Here is a 24,318-nt window from a genome sequence, read left to right as displayed (position 1 = left end):
TTTTGTTTTTATTTGTTTGCTTTCAATATAAGTTGAGCTTAATAATCTTTAACAAATTAATGAAACTTGCAGTACTTTCAAAAATGATTTTAGAATGGCAGTCCAATGGAAAGTGTTCCACCACCAGCCTTCACACCTCCAAAGCCTGAAATGCTACTACCTCCAGCTCAAGTAATTCTTACTCAGCCTACTCCTGAGATTGAAGGACAGTTAGGAGACCTCAAGCAAAAACAAGGTAATTACATAGAGGATACTGACATTCAGAGCTCATTTATTTCAAAATGTTTTGAAATAATTTTTTTTTTTTTTATAATTATAAAAAAAATATTCCTTAAGTTATTTTGGATAGAGCTTATTACTTCTAAGAGGATCATTATGCTGATGGTCGGAATTCCTTGAGAAACATTGATTTCATTGATTCCATTACTCTGATATACCTGAATGAAGATAAATTGAAATAAAAAAGTGAAGATTATGCAAGGTCATGAGTATTGAATTTGATCACTCATCAGAAGATATTATTGTATACGAAATGTCAAATCTTTCAGTTTGCGAGAGATGATTATGTGACCAAGAAGTTTTCTGTGAGAAAAGGATTATATAGAACTTCCAAGCTGGTAATTAGAGAAAACTCAGGAGATAGCTTGGAGCTATAGCATGGAATAAGGAGTTGAGTGGAAAGTAGATCAGATCAGTGCTGCTTGAGTGCTAGTCAAGACCTGTTTAACAGCAGCAGTGTTCAAATTTCTCCGTAGTTAAGAGATTAAATAAGGTAGGTGTGAAATGAATGAAGAAGTAATGAGGAGGCACCATAAGATAAATGGCAATAATCATTTGCATGATGAATTCAAAGAGCCAAAAAATCCCAGAGTTTCTTTGATATGTAGCAAGTTGAAGAAAGAATGATTTCATTTTCAAATATTTTCACTAGAGTTTCTAACTGCTATTACTTGTTTTCTAGTTTAATAGTTTATTCATATAATTAAATTGATGAAGTGAAACAAAAGAATTTTCATGGAAAAAAAAATTTTTTTTTCATATTTCAGATTTCTGGCAACTTTATGGAGTCAAAAACTCATCATCGGAGATCACATTAACCATTATTCACACAATACCTATTTGTAATTTAATTTATTTATCATGTCATAGTTGCTTATAAAATATAGCAAATCATTTATTATTTTATATTACATGTTAGTATTTCATTCTTAAAATAACCAGCAAATTTACTTTAAAGTATTGGAAAAGGCATTGGGTACTCTAATGGGAAATGGGATGCATTAAGACATTTCAGTGTTTACCATCCTAAAGCTTATTAAACAAATTTCAGCTTAAGTTTGATATTTGTTTATCAAAACTTTATTATTAGATCAAAAACGTTTTGGATATCTAGTTGAAGATGTACCTTCATTCAAAATATCAAAGAAAAATGCCAGCCTCTTTCTAAATTAACAGAGTACAGAACCTATACATGATGCCGTTTCTGTGTCCTTCAGTAGAAATGGCATCATACCATTTCAGTACCAGATGTCCAGTTTTCCCTTCCTCTTTCTCTCATGTGTATGTGCTATGGGAGAGAAAAAAGAGGGAGAGATAAGAAATTACATCTAATTCATGTATAAAAACAAATCTATGTTTGACAGAATATTCAAGAATTTTTTAATACAGTTTATCCCCAACATCCAGAGAGATAATGGAGCTACCTTGAATATGCACTTTACTGAAGTGAATACTTAATTCTTATTTCTTATATATCTGATACTTTTCTACCATCTATATTCATTCAGTAAGGATATTATTCCATGGTCATTCTTCCTTTAACTTGCTGTATAGTGATAAAATTCTGTAGGATTTCGTTTTTTGTCCTGTTTGGCTGACTTCTTTTTATAATCTGATTTCTTTCCTCACTATGGCTGTTGTTATCCTAGCTTGCACTTTATAGTGTTCTGAGCCTCATCACTCTTCTCATGATATTAGATTCACAGCATTCTTTTCTTTTTATGCAGACCTTGCTTTAAACTAATCATAACTCTGAGATTGCAATCAGGTATAGCTTTCTTCCTGTAGTGTTTGACTAATTCCCATACACGCTTCTTCAATTATGTAGTTTCTCTGTTTCAGCTTGCCTTCTCAGTTTATTCTATCTAACAGATAAGCTTAGGTGTTGATGGTTATTCATGACTTATTTTTAACGGTATTAACAACACCACACACTTTTTTCACAAAGATGTTTTATTAATGCTTATATTTTGCTGATTTTCAACTCAGCATCATCAGAGCACAACACACTTGTACACGCGACAGTGAGTGAGTGAAACAATATAATTGCAAAAGACAAAAGATCTAAAGTCCTATTTTTGGCTCCCTCTAACAGAAAAAAAAAAAAAAAAAACAGCTATGCAGCAGTTTTTCTTAGGATAACCGCCTCCCAAATTTTTGGCAAATTAATGCAACCATATTGTTGGGAGAATTCTTCAAAGCCATTGTTGACTCAAAAAATAACCTTTCAGATCTATAATGACTCCTAAATAGCACGTTCCTTTTCCTCCATCTAATCCTGTGTGAAGGAGTGTCCAAAGAGTGGTCTGCCAGTCCCAACTTACCGACTTAGCGAATGTATCTTTATTGTTATTATTATTATTATTTTCGGGCTACTCCAGGGAGTCCTTAGACTCATCGAGGGAGGCCCTCATGTTCTTTCATGATCTTTCATGTTCTTCCAGGCAAATGTTCACTGATCTTCCTGTTTGCCCATAATAGGCCAAGTCACAGTCACAAGGAACTTCATACACTCCTGGGTGTGTTAAGGGTGAAGTTTATCCTTAAGCAAGTGGATCAGAGTTGCCAGCTTGACATGAGGTTTGAAAATTGTGTGAAGGCCATGTTTCAACAAAACTTTGGCTATCTTTTCCGATGTACCTCTGATATAGGGAATAGAAATGGTCATGTTGTATTCTTGTGTATTAGGGGAGGGCAGAGTAATGGGCCTATGTAGCATTTTATCTATTTTGTAGAGATTGTAGTCGTTGGCTAAGAACGTATGTCGCAGATATTGGAGTTCTGTGGTCAGAGCTGTATCGTTAGAACAAATGGCTCTGGCTCTGTGTGTAAGTGTTTTTAAAATGCCGTACTGTTGGACTGGATGATGATGTGATTGTTTATGTAGGTATCTTCCTGTGTGTGTAGGATTTCTATAAATAGAAAAAGATGGTGATCCATCTGAAAGGCAGGTGACTAATGTGTCAAGAAATGGTAAACAGTTATTTGATTCTTTTTCTACTGTAAAGTGAATTTTGGGGTGTTGGCTGTTTAGGTAGGTGACAAATGCATCCAAAGTGTCTTGTCCATGGGGCCAGATGGCAAACACATCATCTACATAGCGTAACCACACTTGTGGCTTGTATCTAGCTGTGGTAAGTACTTTGTTTTCAAAGTGTTCCATGTAAAAATTTGCTAACGGGGGAGAGAGGGGGGAACCCATAGCAGTACCATTAATCTGTTTGTAGAATTTTCCTCCCCATGTAAAGTAACCTGCATTCATGGTAAATTTAAATAATTCAAAAATATCAGGGGGGGAAAGTTAGACTTGATTAAATCAAGAGTGTCTATAAGTGGTACACTGGTAAATAAGGAGGTGACATCGAAACTAACCGTTATGTCTGAATCTTTTAGGATTAGATTTTTAACCAGTGTTTTGAAATGGATTGAATTTTTTACAAAAGTAGAGGAGTTGCCAGTAAGGGGGGCAAGCGACTTGGCTAAATGCCAGGCCAGTTTATATGTATACAAAGATATAGTATACAAAGCGCAATGGTTCAGTAAGTTGAAACTGAAATTATCCAGAAAATTGAACAGGTTAGCCTTCCTTAAATGATGCTGCGACAACGATATCATTCCATCTTTTCTGAAATTCAAAGAAAAGTTACAATCGACGGGCGAGTTTAGTGCTTCTCCGAGAACAAATCATTGCTTAGAGCTTAGTAAGCTAAACAGCTCTATCACAACTCTACAACAAGAACTAATCAACATGTTAAATCCTGAAATGTGGACTGTCCTACAGCACATCTCCGAAGTTGCAGCAAAAAAAGAATTCACAAAAGTAAAAAGCAAACATTTAAAGAAATATGAACTCCTACAACAGCACCAACATAAGAAGTCTTGACCGCAACTTCGACGAGACCACGTGGTCTTCCGACAATAGGTTTAAGACCACAGTTCCACGTGGTCTTAAACCTATTGTCGGAAACACTCACTGAAGAAGCCAAGAACGCTCTCAGTCTAGGACATAACTTTGCAGTCGTGCCCAAACAAATTCCTAAACTAGAAATCATGATGAAAGTAGAACGGGGAATACGCGATCTTCTGCCAGCAATGGCCAATAACGTGCGACTAGATATAGCAAGTATTCTAAACAAGGCTAAGCCTCCAAAAAGCAATATGCCATGTAAGCAAATAACTGCCCTAAAAAAGTTGTATAATAATAAAAATATTATTATTACAAAAGCCAATAAAGGAAATGCAACAGTTATCATGAATCAAGAAGAGTATAACAGAAAAATGCAAGATCTCCTATGTGACAGTTCCACGTATCAAATTATATATCGAGACCCTATGATGTCTCAAAAGAAAAAAAAGTCCGAAAATTACTGAAAAAAGTGACATCATGGCCCAAAGAAATCATCAGGAAAATAAAATCAATTCGTGTTAAACCACCCCGTATGTATGGATTACCAAAAATCCACAAAACTAATATCCTCCTACACCCCATAGTCGATAGCATAGATAGTCCCACATATAAACTGGCCCGGCATTTAGCCAAGTCTCTTCCCCCCCCCCCCCAATTACTGACAACTCCTCTACTTTTGTAAAAAATTCAGTATACAAGCCACAAGTGTGATTACGCTATGTAGATGATGTGTTTGCCATCTGGTCCATGGACAAGACACTTTGGATGCATTTGTCACCTACCTAAACAGCCAACACCTCAAAATCCACTTCACAGTAGAAAAAGAATCAAATAACTGTTTACCATTTTTGACACATTAGTCACATGCCTTTCAGATGGATCACTATCTTTTTCTATTTACAGAAATCCTACACACACAGGAAGATACCTACATAAATAATCACATCATCATCCAGTCCAACAGTATGGCATTTTAAAAACACTTAAACACAGAGCCAGAGCCATTTGTTCTAACGATACTCCAATATCTGCGCCATACGGTCTTAGCCAATGACTACAATCCCTACAAAATAGATAAAATGCTACATAGGCCCATTACTTTGCTCTCCCCTAATACACAAGAATACAACATGACCATTTCTATTCCCTATATCAGAGGTACATCGGAAAAGATAGCCAAAGTTTTGTTGAAATATGGCCTTCGCACAACTTTCAAACCTCATGTCAAGCTGGCAACTCTGATCCACTCGCCTAAGGATTAACTTCACCCTTTAGCACACACCCAGGAGTGTGTGGAGTTTCTTGTGACAGTGACAACTTGGCCTATTATAGGCAAATAGGAAGATCAGTGAACATCCGCCTGGAAGAACATGAAAGATATATTCGCTACGATTACTATGGTAAGTTGGGACTGGCAGACCACTCTTTGGACACTCCTTCACACAGGATTAGATGGAGGAAAAGGAACGTGCTATTTAGGAGTCATTATAGATCTGAAAGGTTATTTTTTGAGACAGCAATGGCTTTGAAGAATTCTCCCAACAATATGGTTGCATTAATTTGTCAAAAATTTGGGAGATGGTTATCCTAAGAAAAACTCCTGCATAGCTGTTTTTCTTTTTTTTTTTTTTTGTTTTTGTTATAGGGTGCCAAAAATAGGACTTTAGATCTTTTGTCTTTTGCAATTATATTGTTTCACTTACTCGCTGTCGTGTGTACAAGCGTGTTGTGCTCTGATGATGCTGAGTTGAAAATCACCGAAATTATTATTATTATTTTGGTAACCTCCATGGAGTCAACAGACTCATCGTGGGAGGCCAACTCAACCAGCAACATGTCTATCATAATGAACTTTGAAGTTATTTACACTACCTGCATTCATAATGCATGCTGGCAATGCATTCCACTCACTAACAACTCTCCATGTAAAAAAAATCTATTCTTCACACTCTTCTTCACCACATCTTTATACAAATTCCTCTCAGGGATGGCCTCTCACTTTTCCCATCTTAACATCTACTCTTTTTATAATTCCTTCTGTATTAATCTGATAGAATTCCTTAACTAACTTGAAGGTCTCTATCATATCTCCTCTTATCCACCAACCTCTGCCAAATTCACATTTCCTCAAATGCTTTTCATAACCAACACTCCAGAGTCCTGGTATCACTTTGGTCATTCGTCTTTGGACCCTCTCTGGTGCTTCCACATCACAAACCTTATATAGAGGCAGAACCACCTCCTTATTCCTACATGTCAATGCACTTTTTATCATGGCAGCAATATAATGTACAGTCTTTGCAACACTTCAATGTGCCTTTTATCATTGTAAACATGTATAAATGTGTAATTTTAAAATAAACAAAGTCAAATTCATAAACATTCAATGTTTAATCATCTGTAAAATATCACTTCATTAAAAATAACAATCCAGCGACTATCTGATAGTCTATTTTAAAATTAACATAAAAATAAATTTGTTCCCCTTCACGGAAGTCTATATGTTTTTCATTTCTTTTTTCCCCCCGTACTAACAACATGATTGTCTGGACGGATATACTGATTTAGACAAAGCTTCTAGCTGTTGTCTTTGTTTCAGATAATAAAAACTATGTACAACTCAACAGGTCTTTTACACAACTAGGAAGTAGTCTCTAACTTGACTGAAGACTAAGTGGATTCTTCTACAGTAGAAATGTCAATTTCATTCTTCATCTCCTTCGTCACCTCCATCACAATCACCAGTATTATCATCTCCACTGCTTTCTTTCTTTCTTGTAACATGTGGATATAACCCAAGCAGGTTTCTTGGAATGTATCCCTCTCGATCTTCCAACGTTGACCACCACCATTCTCGCTCTTGGTCATCTCCCTTTCGTAGTACGACTATCATATCACTGTCTTGAAAACTGAGCTCATCTGCATTTTATGCTTCATAGTCATATACAGCATAAACGGCACCACCATTCAGAATTCCTAACTTCTCTTGCATACTATACAGATATTCAGAGCATCCATCAAATCCTTCCTCTCCCTCTTCACATTTTTCAGCTGCTGTTTCATGATCACTCAAAGTAGTTGCAAAGATACAGGCCCCACGTTCCACTAGAAACTTGACCATTGGACGATTGTTACAAGAAGCAGCACAATGGAGAGGTGTCCATCCGTCACTATCCTGTGCATTAACATCGCACCCAAACTCTACAAGGAATGTAACTATCTCAAAATGGCCAGCACAGATAGCATTGTGAAGAGCTGTTATTCCTTCATCATTTGCTGCACTTGGATTAGGAACCTCTTGTGCTCTTTTTTACAAGTTCCAGTTCACCTCTAATGCTGCATCCAGAAGTAAAGCAAGTGGATCAAAGCTGATCCTTCTAGGATTTCGAACAGAATCTGAGGTTTTCAAGTTACCTTTTTTTACTCTTCTCAAAGCTGCACTTTGATATGATGGAGTGTGTTCTGCTTCCAGTTTGATTTTCACATTTTCTATTGGTGATGAGTCTTCAGAAGGTAATCCAACTGATGGTGCTGCATCTCCATCACCTTCAGTCCTAACTTCACTTTCCTGTAAACCTCCATCCAAAATATCAGGCAAATTCCCATTACACTGATCTAATTGATCCTTGTTATAACATGGTTTTTCAGTTCCATTCACTTGATGTAATTCTAACTCGAACTCTTCACTTCTGCTAGTTCTAATACTAGAATCTGAGCACTTTTCTAATGTTTCATTTTCTACATCTGATTTATTTAAGAGATCAGTTTGAGGTTCCTCAGAAAGTAAGAATACTGTAAGTAAGAAATATAAGCGTTAATAAAACATCTTTGTGAAAAAAGTGTGTGGTGTTGTTATTACCATGAAAAATAAGTAATGAATTCTCAGTTTATTATAATTACTTGCCTTATATTCCACTTGTGTCCCCTCTTAGTCAAAGTTGCTTATATACATAATCACCTCCCAACTCAAAACTGCATCAGAGTGAATAATGAACAGTTTATGTTTTAGAGAAACCCAAACTTATTGCACCTGAATAGTACATGATTCTTCTTCAGCTTTGATCATGCTTTCCATCTCATGAGGTATAGACACATGACCAATTTATGGTAATGTGAATGAGATATTTCAGTACATAGGCTATGTCCCATTGTTGAATGAACTGGTCTGCATCTGATGTTCCTGTTTCCTAATGTTTTAGATCATTTGGTTGAAATCCCTCCAAATCATTTTCCTTAAACAACATTCTGATACATCTGTAGTGTGAAATAGTGCATTGTTATGCTGAAAGAGACATTAGCATGTTTCACATAACTGTTATAAAATTGTATTATCCAAAATAGTTTTATATATCCAACAATGTTCATCCTTCCAAACACAAACAAAAAAGGTCCAAAGCTATTCTAAGAAAAATAGATTAGAATGTTGATTATCTGAACTGTCAGTTATCCAAACCACTACTCATCCTCCCTGCCAAAAAACTTAGAGTATCTACTTTTAGTGCACTGGTTGTTATACTGAAATATTACTCCTGCTCCTTAATGCATTTGTTTTCAATTATTTATTCAAAAATATATGCAGTATAGAATAGAAACGGTCTTGGTTTGTTATTATAGAAGTTAAAAATCAAATGTTGGCTTTAACTACTGTGTGGACCCATGACAGTCTCCTGTGACTGTTTGTTTTATGAGCTAGCTATTCTCATGTACATTTGATTATCTTAAGTATTTAACCAAACCAACCTTGATCTAGATTACTTATTTCAGATAATCAATGTTCTACTATATATCTAAACTACTGTACTTTCACTTTGCAACTGGAACGATGCACTAAGGCATTCTGTAGGCCAGTGGTTCTCAACCTTTGTGAGACCGCAGCCCGGTAAATTATTTTTTTTTAGAAGACGAAGACCCAGCCCCAACAAATTTATTTGTAAATACCTTTCACATTTTTTTTTTTAAAGTTCATACATTAATACCAATGTTATTATTATTATTATTCAGGCCTCCATGGAGTCAAAAGACTCATCGTGAGAGGTCCTTCCTAAGAACATAAAGTCTGTCAAGACTCATCGAGGGGAGGTCCCCCCTAAGAAACACAAAGTCTATCATACCACTCCTTAAACTCATTGACCGTTCTCGCTCTCACCACTCCATCAGGCAATGCATTCCACGGTTCAACCATCCTCCACACAAAGAAACCACTCCTCACCCTCTTGCTCACAGTTTCCTTTCGTAACTTTTGGGATGGCCTCTTGTCATCACTCCTTCCCGCTGTTCAACCAAACGAAAGAACTCCCCAGTGTCAACCCTGTAACCACCTCTCAATAGTTTAAAAGTATCAATCATATCACCTCTCCTTCTTCTATCCACCAACCTCTGCAGTCCACATTCCCTCAGCCGATCCTCATAACTATCCTTGTACAGTCCTGAAACCATCTTTGTCATCCATCTTTGTATCCTTTCCACAGTTAATTTATCCCCTTCAAATCCTGGGAACCAAATCTGAGAACAATAGCCCAAGTGTGGTCTGATCAGAGACTTATACAACGGAATGATAACTCTCTTATCTCTGCAGATCAGTGTCCTTCTCATAATTGCAGCAATCCTCTGTGTTACCTTCACCACCTTTGCAATATGTCCCCTAAACTTCAGATTTCTATCAATCATCAACTCCAGTATAACTCCTCCCATAGAGTATACAGCATCCCATCGATGTTTCCCAAACCTCAAGACCTTACATTTTGCTGCATTAAACCAAGACCCCCATTCATTTGCCCATCTATCTAGCTTATTCAAATCGTTAGTTTTAATAATTAATTATGGCATAATCATAAAGAGTATTAGTACACTTGTGTATATGGTGTGGCATGTTGACAAATATAAAATTACATTTAAATTAGTTATCAATCACTAGACTAATGAAATCGTTTAGCATATTGTAGTTTCCTCAGGCCAACATCATTAAATTAATACGGTGCTGCTTTTCATTGACATGTCCTATTCTGATCACCAAAAAGTTATAATATTATTCAGCATAAAATCGATTATTGTATTATGAAATTGATTTTAATGATGTTGGTTTGAAAAAAAAATGGTAGTGAGAAAAATATTTATGCATTGTAACTCACCACAGAAGTCAGCTGAGCAGGGGAAGCAGCAGAAGGATGTCAACATGTTGACGAAACACTTATCACATACACACGTCAAATATTTATATATGCATGTAATTTAATAAATAAAAATGTATGAATCTCTCAATTCTAAACACTAGTACCAACACTAATTAATCTTTTGAATTTAAAAATGCACCACTTTAACACAGTAATTATAAGTTATTGAAAATGTTAAACTTACTTTCTTTTATTACAACAGAGTTTTTGAAGGTTTTATTAGGCTAGTGAGACTTTTGTTGCTGTTTTCTGTCTGCTTTATTAATTCTGGGATGAATTGAAGTGATAGTCAAATAGAGATGGTCAGAAAGTCGCAGGCAGTTCCTCTGTTTTGTTATAAGCACAGTCATGGCAGAAAACATAATTTAACAAAGATGTGTGGTGGAGAAACAAAGACAAAATCTCATTGCTATTTCATGCAAATTTGGATATTCATTTTTCATTCTTATCCAGAATTTCAAATTACTCATAGAATTAAAAGTACTTTCCAGTCCTTTGTCTGATAATTCAATAAATTGAAGGGTTTCTTCATGGGAAAGGGCTGTCTCTTTGTGTTCAATAAAGTTGTTCAAAATCCACATATTTTGCCTCCGGTGATCCTCACGTTCGGGATAATACTTTTCAAATGACAACAACAACAACATCTTCAAGTGGGCTGCAATAATATCTGAAACTGAATTCTGTGAATAGAAATCATCTGCTTCCATAATATAATCTGAGTACGACTGAAGCATTTCATTATTTCTTTCTGCAATCATATTAAGTCAGAATTTGAGTTTCTTTTTGAATGATTCAATCTTGTTCCAAGCATTAAATATTGTTGTATCTGGATCTCGAAGTTTTAAATTCAACTCATTTATGTAAGAAAATATGTTGCTGAGATATGCCAGCCTGGCTACCCATTTCTTATCCTGGAAATAATGGGACAGGTCACTTTTCTTATCAATTAGAAACAGTTCAACTTCCTTTAGGAGTTCATATAACCCTTGAGAACTTTATCGCAGGACAGCCAACAAACTTCCAAATAGAAAAGAAGATTTTGATGATCAGAGCCCATTTCATCGCACAATGCTTTTAACAGTCTTTTATTTAATGCACTGTTTTTTATATAATTAATAGTTATAACAAATTAATTTTTTTCAAAGAGTTGCATTTCTGTATCTTCTGTCATATTAGATATCCACCTTTCAACTGTATCATTCGACAATGGGATGTCTTTCATTTTACTTGCCGCAGATTAGCTTAATACTTCATTACAAGCAACAATCAAAGAAGGTTTTATGAGTTCTTCCCCAATGGAGTATGGCTTTTTTAACATTTACTATCTGTAATGATATTAATTAGGATGCCGTCAGAAGTGAAGTGTCAGTGGTTGAAGGTTGGGAAATAATTTTCTTTTCATGTGTGTGTGTGTGTATGTGTTGTGTGCTGCTGTGTGTTGGTAGTTTTCCCCTCGTTTTGTACATCCTGGAGATCGTTCAGTAGGCTTGAGGTGGACGATTCACTATTTGTTGCATCACAAAGATCTTCAATACGATATTTCTTAACACCAAAATTAAACAAAGTCCCTTGTCTCTTATTCATATTAAAATTTAAATCTGTAGGCCTATTACTTTTAAAAAATCAGGACACTCGGGTTTCGAAACAAGCACTTACACACTGCGATGCAAACTTGTGATTCAGTATTACTAGATTTGAGAACAGGATACAGACTGCCTTCATTGTCAATTTCAGTGGAAAAATTTTCTTTATACTTCCATTGCGGATTGGTCACTGACATTTGCAACACAGATGTTATTCCATTCAGTTTTGAGAACAGATGATATGTCACCCATTGTTGTAATCAGCTTGCAAGGCAATTTTTATGACCAGTCATAAACAGTGGTATTCCCTTTACCGAAAGTAGAAAGATTTGAATGTCAAAAAATTCAGGATAATTCATGAATACTTCCATGTTTAAAAATACGCAGCTTGATCACTGATATTTGCTACACAGATGTTATTTAGGCGTTCTGGATCTGAGCTATTTGACACATTCACGAATATTATAAATTCTCCTCAGAATATTTCCACTATAAAATATTCATTCATGAAAAATGTTTAGAAAACTAAAATCACAAATTCCAGGAGAACTTTTTGCAGCCTGGTATAATTGATGCAAGAGCCTAGTATTGGACCGCAGCCCGGCAGTTGAGAAACACTCCAGGCATCCACCTACTTACTCTTTCAATTCAATCAGAAAAGAAATGTGTGACTTGTTACTACATATCATGGACTTTTTAAGGACTATTTATGATGGTCTTTATGATAGTTGAGTTTGCACTGTTGACTACCTTGGTTGATGTTTGTCTTATATGCAGTGCTCTTCTGTACAAACTGAGACTGCTCAGTAAGTTATTTTCAACCACAAAACTAATTTAATAAAAATAACTAACAATGGGTTTATTGTTCGTAAAGATTTGATAGAACTAGTTACCGACTAGTTTCGGCATGTTAACTAGTGGCGTCATCTGGGTTTAGATAAACATACAAATATAAATAAACAACAAGCTTTGATTACGAATCAATACATCACTAAAAAATACCGAATGGGTACGAACCTTTACACAAGTCCAACAGAAACATATGGGGCATGGATGCTGGCACACGGTCAGTCATTGTTTAGCAGGTGTGTCTGATAGTTAGCAGAGAAATTAAACTGTCATATGTTTAGAGATCTGATGAGTGATTTCCAAATGTCACACAGAATCATCTCTTGGTTTCTGTTTAGGATTCCTTGCGAGTGGATTACCACTGTAGCCTCTTTTATGCTGTAGGAGCTGCAGCCTTCTTCTATGTATGGCATGGAGTTCTTATCCCATTATGTTGTGTGAAGTGTTGGAGAAATGGAATGCCAACCCTGAACTGTCTTCTCTGTTGTTGTTGAATTCTCCAATATGTTCCCTTTGTCTCATTTTTAAACTTCTTGAAGTTTGTCCGATGTAATTAAGGCCACAAGAACACAGGATATTGTAAACTCCAGGATGTTTGTTGAAAGAGTTGTGGTCCTTTGGTGAGCATAACATATTTCATACTGTCATAATCGGTTTGAAGGCTACTCTAATGTCGTGAGATTTCAGGAGATTAGCAATTTTTTGCAAAGTTTTCCAACAAAAAGAATGGAAATTGAAGTTCTGTAATGAATGTCATGGATTTGTTGTAGAAAGGGATTACAGAGTAGTATTCTTTTTGCTATTTTTTAGGATATCCATTGCTGATCAATAGTTGGAGAATAGAATGTAATTCTTCTGTTCAAGTTCCTTCATCTCTTATAATAGAGATTGCCCTTTTTTCAGCATATGTACAATGCCCAGTTTTATGAAATATGGTGTAATGAGGAGAAATGTAGGTAATGACTTATGTGGGTCGGTTTATGGTACACATTAAGAGAAATGCCTTCGTCTGCTTGTTTCGTAATTAAAATGTCTAGAAAAGGTAATTTTCCTTCATTCTCAAGTTATTATTATTATGTAACACCTCCAGGGAATCCAAGCCTCATTGAGGGAGGGCACCTACATCACAACTCTCCGTCTCCACCACTCCACGAAATGAACTGCAACTACCTTCATCATCTACATCAACATCAATCACCACCACCACCACTACTACTAGTATTTTCACAGATGATCACAAACATCCATGCCCACGGCAGGATCCAAACCCACATCCTTTTGGCTGGAGAGTGGTTATGCTAATCACCAACCAGGCCGGCAAGTTCTAAGGTGAATTTAATTTTATGGTGGAAGGAGTTAATAGATGCCAGAAAGTCATATAACTCAGCTACACTGTGTTTTCATATTATGAATATGTCATCTACATATCTCCACCAAATTGACGGTTTAGGATTTGTTAATAACAAGATGTCATTTTTGAACTTTTCCATGAATAAGTCCGCACAAGGAGGAGATAGAGGACTTCCCATTGCAAGGCCTGAAAATTGTTTGTAGATTTTTCCATTCCATCGGAATGGAAAAAATTTGAGTTGAGACAGTGTTTATAGGGTTGAGAGATGTCTTGAGATAGAAATTTCTCCTAGTTTTTCTACAAAGTGTTATGTATTTTTGATATAGGTGTCCATGTCTCTAATGTGCTCCTTTAGAAGATGAGCGAGATGTTTTGATAACAAATAAGTTTGCGAGTTAATACCATCTATAAAGCCCTCATGGGAAGTCCTCTATCTCCTCCTTGTGTGGATTTATTCATGGAAAAATTCAAAAATGAGGTCTTGTTATTTACATATGGTAAACCATCAATTTGGTGGATATATGTAGATGACATATTCATAATATGGAAACACAGTGTAGCTGAGTTATATGATTTCTGGCATCAATTAACTCCTTTCACCATAAAATCAAATTCATCTTAGAACTTGAGAATGAAGGAAAATTATCTTTTCTAGACATTTTAATTATGAAACAAGACATTTTAATTAAGCTCACCCAAGGACCACAACTTTTTCAACAAACATCCTGGAGTTTACAATATTTCATGTTCTTGTGGCCTTAATTACATCGGACAAAAACTTCAAGAAGTTTAGAAATAAGACAGAGGGAACATACTGGAAAATTCAACAACAACAGAGAAGACAGTTCAGGGTTGGCATTCCGTTTCTCCAACACTCACCAGAACATTGAATGGGATAAGAGCTCCATGCCATACATAGAATAAGACTATAGCTCCTTCAACATAAAAGAGGCTACAGTGGTAATCCACTCACAAAGTACCCTAAAACAGAAACCAAGGGACGATTCTGTGTGACGTTTGGAAATCACTTATCAGATCTCTAAACGCATTACAGTTTAATTTCTCTGCTAACTATTGGATGCACCTGCTGAACAACGACTAACCATGTGCCAGCATCCACACTCCACGTGTTTCTATTTTACTCGTGTAATGGCTAGTATGCATTCAGTATTTTTTTAGTGATGTATTGATTCATAATCAATGCTTGTTGTTTATTTATATTTGTATGTTCATTCAAACCCAGATGAAGCCACTTGTTAACATGCCGAAACTAGTCAGATTCAGAATTTGATATAACTAGTTGTATCAAATCTCTATGACTAATAAACTCAGTTTTAGTTATTTTTATTAAACTGAGACTGCATATTATATTATATATCCTAATAACCGAATCCCTATAAACTGACCTCATGATTGATCATTTCCACATCATACTGCTGAGATTGTAGACTACCTTTCCAAAAATATTTTGTGGTATCTGTGTACTATCTTCTCAAGCATCCTGTGTTATCTTCTTGGGATTTTCCTAGATGAGATGGCACCTTCATATTTTCATTGGCTGATAATATTCCCTATATTTAATTTTCTTAATTATATAGTTGATATATATTTATATTTTCATTTATTTTTTTACATAATCCAGAAATTCTGCTTTAAAGACCAAATGTGGAACTTTTCAAAACTGTTTCTAGCCTTCATTCAATAAGACCAGAGTTGGTCTTATTCCAAGTAAGAAATTCATCACCCCACACCCACCCTAAAGGCAATTACAAATGTCTGTGCCTACAGCAGGATTTAAATCTGCAGCCTCTTGGTTTGGAGAATGGCTATGTGTTAATCTCTCAGCTTAACTAAACAGCAACCATTGTTTTGGAGTGAAAAGACTATGTTCTTGCCACCATATTATTATTATTACACCCTCCATGGAGTCGGCAGACTCATTGTCAGAGGTTCGTTCAAATGACAACATATTTATCAAAAAGAATCTTAAAATCCTTAACACTCGTTGAATTACACATTCTGCTAATGCGTTCCATTCACTGACAATTCTCCATGTAAAAAATCTGCTCCTCCACACTTTTACACAACTTCCAGGAATGACCTCTGGTTCTTCCCCTCTCACCATCTACTTGTTTTATAATCCCCTCTGGATTAACCTGATAAAATCCTCTCACTAACTTAAATGTCTCTATCATATCACCTCTCTTCCTCCTATCCACCAAACTCTGCAATCCACATTTCTTCAACCTCTCTCTCTCTCTCCATAGCCAGCATTTCAAAGTCCCAATATTGTCTTAGTCACTCATCTCTGGACCCTCTCCAATGTGTCCACATCACATTGAAAACCAGGTGACCAGATCTGAGCACAAGAGTCCAAGTGCGGCTTGACCAGTGCCTTACAGTAGCATAACCACTTCCTTATCCTTCTTATTCATGTTAGAATACTTCTTTTCATAGCAGCACTATGATGTGCAGCCTTTGCAACACTAACATGCAATTTGATGGAGAAAAACTATTACCCTAAAAATACTTCATTTTCAAAGTGATAGGTTATTTGTAATATGTCTATGCTTTACAAAATATGCATAACCTTTTTGGAACAAATATGGATGTAAAAAACTTCTCAATATATGGGAGAATATAATTCTGTATTTAAATTAACAAAAAAAAAAAAAAAAAACTGGTTACCTTGACTGCACCCAGACAACACGGTCAAAATATTTGAATACTTACTTGATATTTTGCTTCTTCTTATTATTATGTGGCATCTCCATCATCATGGTGGCTAGTAGATCTAACATGTGGCCCAGTCCATCCACCATTTAAAGACTGCATTGATCTCTTAAGGGATGCTCTTGTTACAATAGAGTAACAAGAGCAGTGGATGAGAATAAGGCATACACTTTTAAGAGCAGTGGATGAGAATAAGGCATACACTTTTTTTTTTTTTTTTGATCAAGAGCATTTTTACAGAGTTCTACATGACAAGTTAGTTTTTAAGATGCAACATATGGGTTTTGATATTAAATTAGTGGATCTGTAACTGGCTTTGTGATACTCTCTCTGATGTCTGAGAGTTGTATATATGGGGGGGGGGGGAGCGCATAATGGAGAAGGAAGAATACAATGACTTATTAATATAATAACAGAATTAACTCACATAAACTATTCTTTATTCATAGAATTTTCGCCTGAGTATCATAGACATCATCAGTACAGGTACAAAGGCTAATTAAACAATAACTGTTATATTCACAAAGCACCACCTAAGTAGCTAAGGTTAAATTTCCTAAATTTATTTTAAAAAAAAAATACACCCAGACCTAACCTGTGGTTCAGATATGTGGACAACAGTTTTGCCATATGGATTGGCACTTCAGAATAATTACAACATTTTCTCTCAAAAATAAATACACTTCATCCAAGGATCCAGTTCACTCTAGAAGTAGAAGTAAATAAGCAGTTAGCCTTTCTAGACCTCTTAATTCTTCACCAACCAAATGGTAACTTACAATTCACAGTCTATAGGAAGGAGACTCATACAGGCCAGTACATCCATGCTGAATCACATCGCCATCACAGTCAAAAGGCAGGTACCATAAAACCACTGGTTCATAGAGCCCACTCCTTTTGTTCTTCAGAAGAACTATTACAAAAAGAATTACATTATATTAATTCCTCCTTCATATCCAATGGTTATAAGAATTCCTTCATAAAAAGAGCTTTAAGTAGTCATGCTCCAGAATCCTCTTCAAATACAGAAGAACCTACGCGTATACCTATCCCCTATGTACAAGGCATTAGCGAAGTCATAGCTAAAGTGTTAAAACAACTAAATATTTGTGTGGCCTTTCGACCTGTCAGAAAAATCTCCACATTCCTCATGTCTCCAAAGGACAAGCTCCCACATCTCAGCTATCCAGGTGTCTACCAGATTCCCTGCTCTTGTGGGTTATCATATTTCGGACAAACAGGAAGATCTGCTCTGATCCGGTTAGAAGAACACAAGTCGTATATCCAGTACCTTGAACCTGAACAGTCTGGACTTGCAGAGCATGCCATCAACACCAGACATAGAGTTCAATGGAAGAAAACAAAAGTCATTCACAAAAGTCAGTTCCTAATGGAAAGGCTTTACAAAGAAACATGTGAAACGTTACTTCACTTCCCTAACCTAAACAGATCCAATGGTCTACGTCTTTCCCCCTTGTGGGAGATAGTACGCTATAAATCAGCAAATCTTTCCTGACTTGTAATTGTATACACATATATTTAAAAAAATAAATAAATAAAAAAATTTTTAAAATAAATTTAGGAAATTTAACCTTAGCTATTTAGGTGGCACTTTGTGAATATAACAGTTACTGTTTATTTAGCCTTTGTACTTGTACTGATCCTGTGATATTCAGGCGAAAATTCTACAAATAAAGAATAATTTACGCGAGTTAATTCCGTTATTATGTAATTAAGTAATATGTCTATTCACGGTATTTCCTTACTGAAAGGATACAATTGGAGTTCCACAGGGTTCAGTAATTGGACCATTACTGTTCATTTATGTCAATGACTGCCGAACTATAGGGGGATACTCAGTTGTTTGCAGATGTGAAGCTTGGGAGGGTTATTAGTAATATGCTGTGACATTTTGGCAGTTCAAGAGGATTTGAATAACCTGGGTAGGTGGGCAAATAAATGGGGATTTTAGTATAATGCAAATAAATGTGAGGTTTTGAAATTTGGGACCCACAGACAGGGTGCTTCATATTTGCTTCATAGAGTTACACTGAAAAAAGGGAGGAAGCAAGAATCTTGGTTATATAAGTGTATATAACCCTCTGGATATAATTGTCATGGAAGAACAAAGCCTTCTGTCAAAATATTCATACCAGATATTTAAGTCAAAGTTTAAAAAAAAAAAAATTGGAAAAAAACCACTTTATAAGCTTTGATAATCTTTGCGGGATTATTTTCTTATGAACTGCATAACAGTTGAACATTATTAGTTGGAATAAGTGAAACAAGTGATGTATATTATTATTATTACTATTATTTATATATTTATTTCCTGACCTCCACTGAGTCACAAGACTCATTATGGGAGGCCAACACAAAGTCTATCATACCACTCCTTAAAGTTATTCATACTCTGCACATTCACTATCCTCTCATGTGATGCATTCCATGCTCCTACCACTCGACATGTAAAGAACTTATTTCTTACTCTTTTACCCACCACCTCCTTTTGCAACTCCCAGTGATTGTCCCTTGTTCTTGCTCCTTTCCCTCATTCTACCATATGAAAAATCTCCTCAGTGTTAATACAATAATGACCCTTCAACATTCTAAATGTTTCAATCATATCCCTCCCCTCTTTGCCTTCTATCCACCAAACTCTGTGGTCTGCATGTCCCCAGTCTATCCTCATAATCAATGTTGTATAGTCCTGATATCTGTCTCTGCACCTTCGCCAAGGTTATGTCATCCACTTCAAATCTCAGTGACCAGATTTGAGCACAGAAATCCAGATGTGGTTGAATAAAAGTTATTTACAATAACCAGCGCACTCTTATCTCTTGTGGTCAATGTTCTTCTCAACACTGCTGCAATTCTCTGAGAAACCTACACCTGCTTGACCACCTCCCACACTAGTACCTGAATAATGAGTCTCAGTTTCTGCTACTGTAAAGGTAAGATACCTGGCTTTGTTTTTGCTTTCTCTCTCTCTCTATTATTTTTAAATATAACTTAGTCTCTGTGTGGTCTACTGTGACTAAACAGCATTGTTTTTCATTTACATTTATAATACCAAAAGCACTGGAAATTCACATGCAATTGGTTGCCAAGCAATTAATGTTTCCTCCATATATGAATATAAGGATAATTTTGCAATTTTAGATATATTTTTAGCTAGGATTTAGATCCAGTTTTTCTTCACTTAGTGCCTTTTTATTTCAGATAATGTAACATCGTTTCACTGCCCATTAAAATTGTTCACTTTTTAATACTAGTGTTATTATTATTATTATTATTATTGAGGGAAAATATTCACTTTTAATAACTTAAGTAATATATTCTGTATGTTTTTATTTTCCTTCAGTGGTTTTGCTACAGGTGTTGTATTCATATCACATTGCTTTATGTAATGTTTAGATAATGTTTACTATTTGTTTTTGCTTCACTTTTTACTTAACTTTCATCTCGTCTTCCCCATTTCCTATTTCTGATCCTTTCCCATTGCCCTTGTTTTTGTGTAGCTGTTTCTGTACTTATCCAAGATCCCGACTTTCAGCTGGAGCTTCCTAAGAGCCAGCAGGCTCAGTACCAAACCCAGTTTTCGGCATCCGATAGCGAGTCCAGTGAACATGAAATGCCTGGTAGGGTTAAATTTAAACCTTTAATGCTCCATTTATCATGGCTTTAAAATTATTACAAATACTAAAAACCCAAACCTTTCAGTATTAGAAAAAAAAGAATATAAATTTTAGAGGAAAAAAAATTAAATGCACTCATTTATTTTTAAAAACGGATCAGTAAACATGCTTAATGGTACTTGCTGATATGTATATACAGAACACTGTCAATAAAATAAAAACTCATACATGTTTAAAAAATTTGAAGATTTGAATACTATATTAAATTAAAAGGCACTTAACTGGATGTAAATCCTTGCTGTAGAATAATTAAAAGAAAAATATGTGCGTTGATCTTATTTCACTCCGTGTTAGTGTATAACTAAGACAGAGAGATTGATGCATGTGAATTGTGTTGTCTGAAATCTGCAGTATACTGAGATTATTATAATTAAACATCTGCTTTTTTTTTTCTAAAGAAAAAAATATATTCTCAAATTATATTTACCTGTCCTAACTGTATTACTGATAGTTTATTCTGGCACATGGAAGAAGTGCTTCATAATATGTTTTGAATAGATAAAAACATTCATGTAATGCATGTTCCATCTTTTATAAATCTTGCATTATTCCTATACTATAATATACTCTAAAAGATCTTAGATATAATATGAGAGTGATGTTTTCCATCACAAGTATTTGACTTGATGCAGATACGATGATGATAACCAGTGGTGTGTTTCAGAGTTCTGTTCCTGGGCCTGCCATTTGACTTACTGAACGATTATATGATGGATGATGATATTGAATGATGATAAGTTGCTAGTGTTGCAAGTGAACGTAGCAGTAGATTTGAACTGTGCTAAATAAAAAAAAGTATTTTTAATCAGTGTATAGTGTGGCTTTTTATCACAAATTGTGCTGCATTTTTTCAGTTTGGATACAAGTGTCCTTCAGTAATGGTGTTGTTGAAATTTTTTGTTGTTTATATTGTGTTTTGCTACTTGTTTGTTTGTACTGCTTCTGCTTCTGAAGATGGCATCCATAAAGAAACGTGTGTCAGCGGTATGAAAGTCTGGCTCTGCCTTGGTATTTTCAGAGTGGATGCGTCGCAAAAATTACTACATGTATGCACCAAAAAATGTGAAAGATTTGTGGGTGGTTGGGTAAATAAGAAGAAGGAAAGCATTAATGTATATTAAAAGTGTCTTAATAGAGTAAAGTAATCAGAAATGGAAGCAAGTTTTGGGACTATAAAACAAAATGAAACATCTGGAAGAGGATATTAAATATCTAAAGAAGAGATTGCTTGATGATAATGAGAACGGGGAAGTTGGTATTATGAAGAAAGAGTCAAAGGATAGTCATATATCATTGTATGGGAACTTGATCATTAGAGGTGTTACGACTAATAAAGTGCACAAAACATGCTTTCATGGTGGAACAATAAAGCAAATAACTGATGCGTTGCAGAAAAGAAAAGACCAGGAGTCTAAATTAGTGGTAGTTGTGGGCACAAATGACTTAGTTGGGTAGAAAAAGAATGTTGATAGAGACTTGAGGAAGTTGTTGCAGCAGGTAGAGAAGAATAGTGTTGTTGGGAAAGTCAAAGAAGTGTTGCCCAGTTATGACATTGAAGTCTGACCAGTGAATTGAAGGAGAGCAGAGATCATGAATAGTAAGATGGCTGAGTTGTGAGGGCCAAAGGGGATTCAATTTGTAAATCTGTGGAGCGAATTTGAAGGGAAGTTGAAATGGTTTAAAACTGATGGATTACATTTGAATGAGTTTAGTTTTAGGAAAGATAGCACAACTAAATGGATTGTATGACAGGAGGAAGATGGATATGATGTTAAAGATGCAGTTGTAGCAGCACAAGATGATGGAATGCATAAAGGTGAGGATGAGATAGGTTGGAATGGAAACCAGAGTCAGGATCAGGGAAACAGGAGTGGTCAGACCGAAGAGAGAGGTGTGGTAAAGCAGCTATAACAGAGAATGTTGGTACTAATAGAATGGCCTCAAAGACACAGGGATTGTTATGTTTGTACACAAATGTAAGGAGTATTTGAAACAAGAAAGCTGGGTTTGTTGAGTTGCATTGATTGAGTCAGTATGCCCAAAGATAATTAGAATAAGTGAAACTTGGTTGTCTGAGGAGGATATGATGTCAGGAATAGAAATAGAAGGATATATAATTTTCCAGAAAGATAGAAATGTGAAAAGAGGGGGGGTGCTGTTAATGACTGCAGAGGAATTATGTCCACAAAGTGTGGAAGTTGATAGTGCATGCACAGATTTTGAATCCGTGCATGCACTATCATGTGGTGTGAAGTTGAAATAAACCAGTTAGTATATCTGATAGGATTCTGTTATAAGCCAGAGAATGAAGAGAACACCGAATGTGAAATGTTTAGCCAAATTAGTGGGGCATGTAAAAAGAAGGTGATTGTGATTGGAGACTTACAGGAATATAGAATGGAAGAAGGAGTCAGTGGATGGGAACAAGGAGAGTGAGTTTGTGGAATTTCTGAGGGATAAGTATTTTAAGCAGCATGTGATTGAAGCAACTAGAGGCTTTAATGTTTTGGATTTGGTGTTAACTTCACAAGATAGTTGTTAATGAGGCTTTGATACTGCCACCAGTTGGTGAGAGTGATCGTAAGGTACCTGTTTGGGAAGTAATGAAACAAGAAAAGGTTATTGCCAAAAATGGATATATGTGGAAGTATAAAACAGGTGATTATAGGAAGCTCTGTAGTCAGTTAACATCAGCATGTTGGGTAGATGAGCTGAGTGAAAAAGATAGTGTCAATGCAAGGAAACTCACAAGGCAGTATCTGACAAAAGCAATGTATAACTGCATACCAAGTGTTGTGAGTAAATAGAGTAGGACTAAAATGGATGAACAGTGAAATCAAGCGAGCTGTACTGGAAAAGAAAACATTATCGAGAAGGTACAAGACAGTTAGTGGTGATCGGATCCATGAAGAGTATAAAGTGCAGGCTAGAAAGGTGATGAGCATGGTAAAGAAAGAAAAGGTGCAGTATGAGAGGAGATTGGCTGGTCAGGCCAGGGTTAACTCAAGGGAATTTTTCCACTATATGGCTAGCAAGAGAAAGAATAATTATGGCATGTTAACACTGGCAGATAGTGATGGCAGCAGGATAACAGTTGCAAAGGATATAGTGGAATTATTGAATGAGCACTTTATTACCATATATCATACTAGTGTAAATGATGCAGTGCAATATATAGAAGCGAAGCAAGTTTTAAGAGAATTGGAAATGAAAGAATAAGAGGTGTATCAGATGTCAGTTGGGTTAAATGTTAAAAGGCTGTGGGAATGGATGACATATCACAATGTATTCTTAAGGAATGTGCACAACAGTTAGCTATTCCCTTGACCTAGCTATTTAATGAAAGTCTTGCGGTGGGTAGGGTTCTTAAGGAGTGGAAAGAAGGCAAAATAGTACCACTCCACAAGCATGATGTTAGAACAAGAATCTCCAATTATAGACCAGTCTCTATAACTGTGGTTGTGGTCAAGATATTGGAGAGATCGGTAAGGAATAGAATACAGAATAGGTTGATGGATTTATAAAGGGTAGGTCTATTTTAGCAATTTACTTGCATTTTATGATAAGGTAAGAAGTGTGTTAAATAAGGGAGAATCATATAGAGTGACGTCATTGGACTTTGCAAAGGTGTTTGATAGATTACCACATAAGTTGGTGTACAAGCTGCAGAGGATGGGAATAGATAGATACTATGAGGATAGTCTGAAAAGTTCTCAGCAAGATTTTTTTTCTAACTTGGTACATCTGT

The 24,318-nt window shown here is 35.7% G+C and overlaps 2 protein-coding genes across 2 annotated transcripts in view; one reads left to right on the top strand and one right to left on the bottom strand.

Moving 5' to 3' along the window:
• The window catches only part of nwk (FCH and double SH3 domains nervous wreck), a 493,235-nt gene that overhangs the window by 430,004 nt on the left and 38,913 nt on the right, over positions 1 to 24,318 (top strand). Inside the window, exon 19 of the mRNA XM_090406304.1 lies at positions 94 to 235. Within this exon, the coding sequence (XP_090262430.1) occupies positions 94 to 235 (142 nt within the window). The remainder of the gene's footprint in view (positions 1 to 93; positions 236 to 24,318) is intronic.
• On the bottom strand, positions 6,559 to 7,482 carry LOC150097937 (apoptotic enhancer 1 protein-like). Its single transcript, XM_090406533.1, has one exon. The coding sequence runs from the start codon at positions 7,305 to 7,307 to the stop codon at positions 7,113 to 7,115; it is 195 nt and encodes a 64-aa protein (XP_090262659.1). The 5' UTR covers positions 7,308 to 7,482; the 3' UTR covers positions 6,559 to 7,112.

This window comes from Typopeltis vanoorti, chromosome 16, assembly GCF_054136105.1.
Source record: "Typopeltis vanoorti isolate ZY-2024b chromosome 16, IOZ_Tvanoo_1.0, whole genome shotgun sequence".
In the NCBI taxonomy this organism is placed as follows: domain Eukaryota; kingdom Metazoa; phylum Arthropoda; class Arachnida; order Uropygi; family Thelyphonidae; genus Typopeltis; species Typopeltis vanoorti.
Note: the sequence above shows the minus strand (reverse complement) of the source record. Positions and strands in the feature narration are given on the sequence as shown.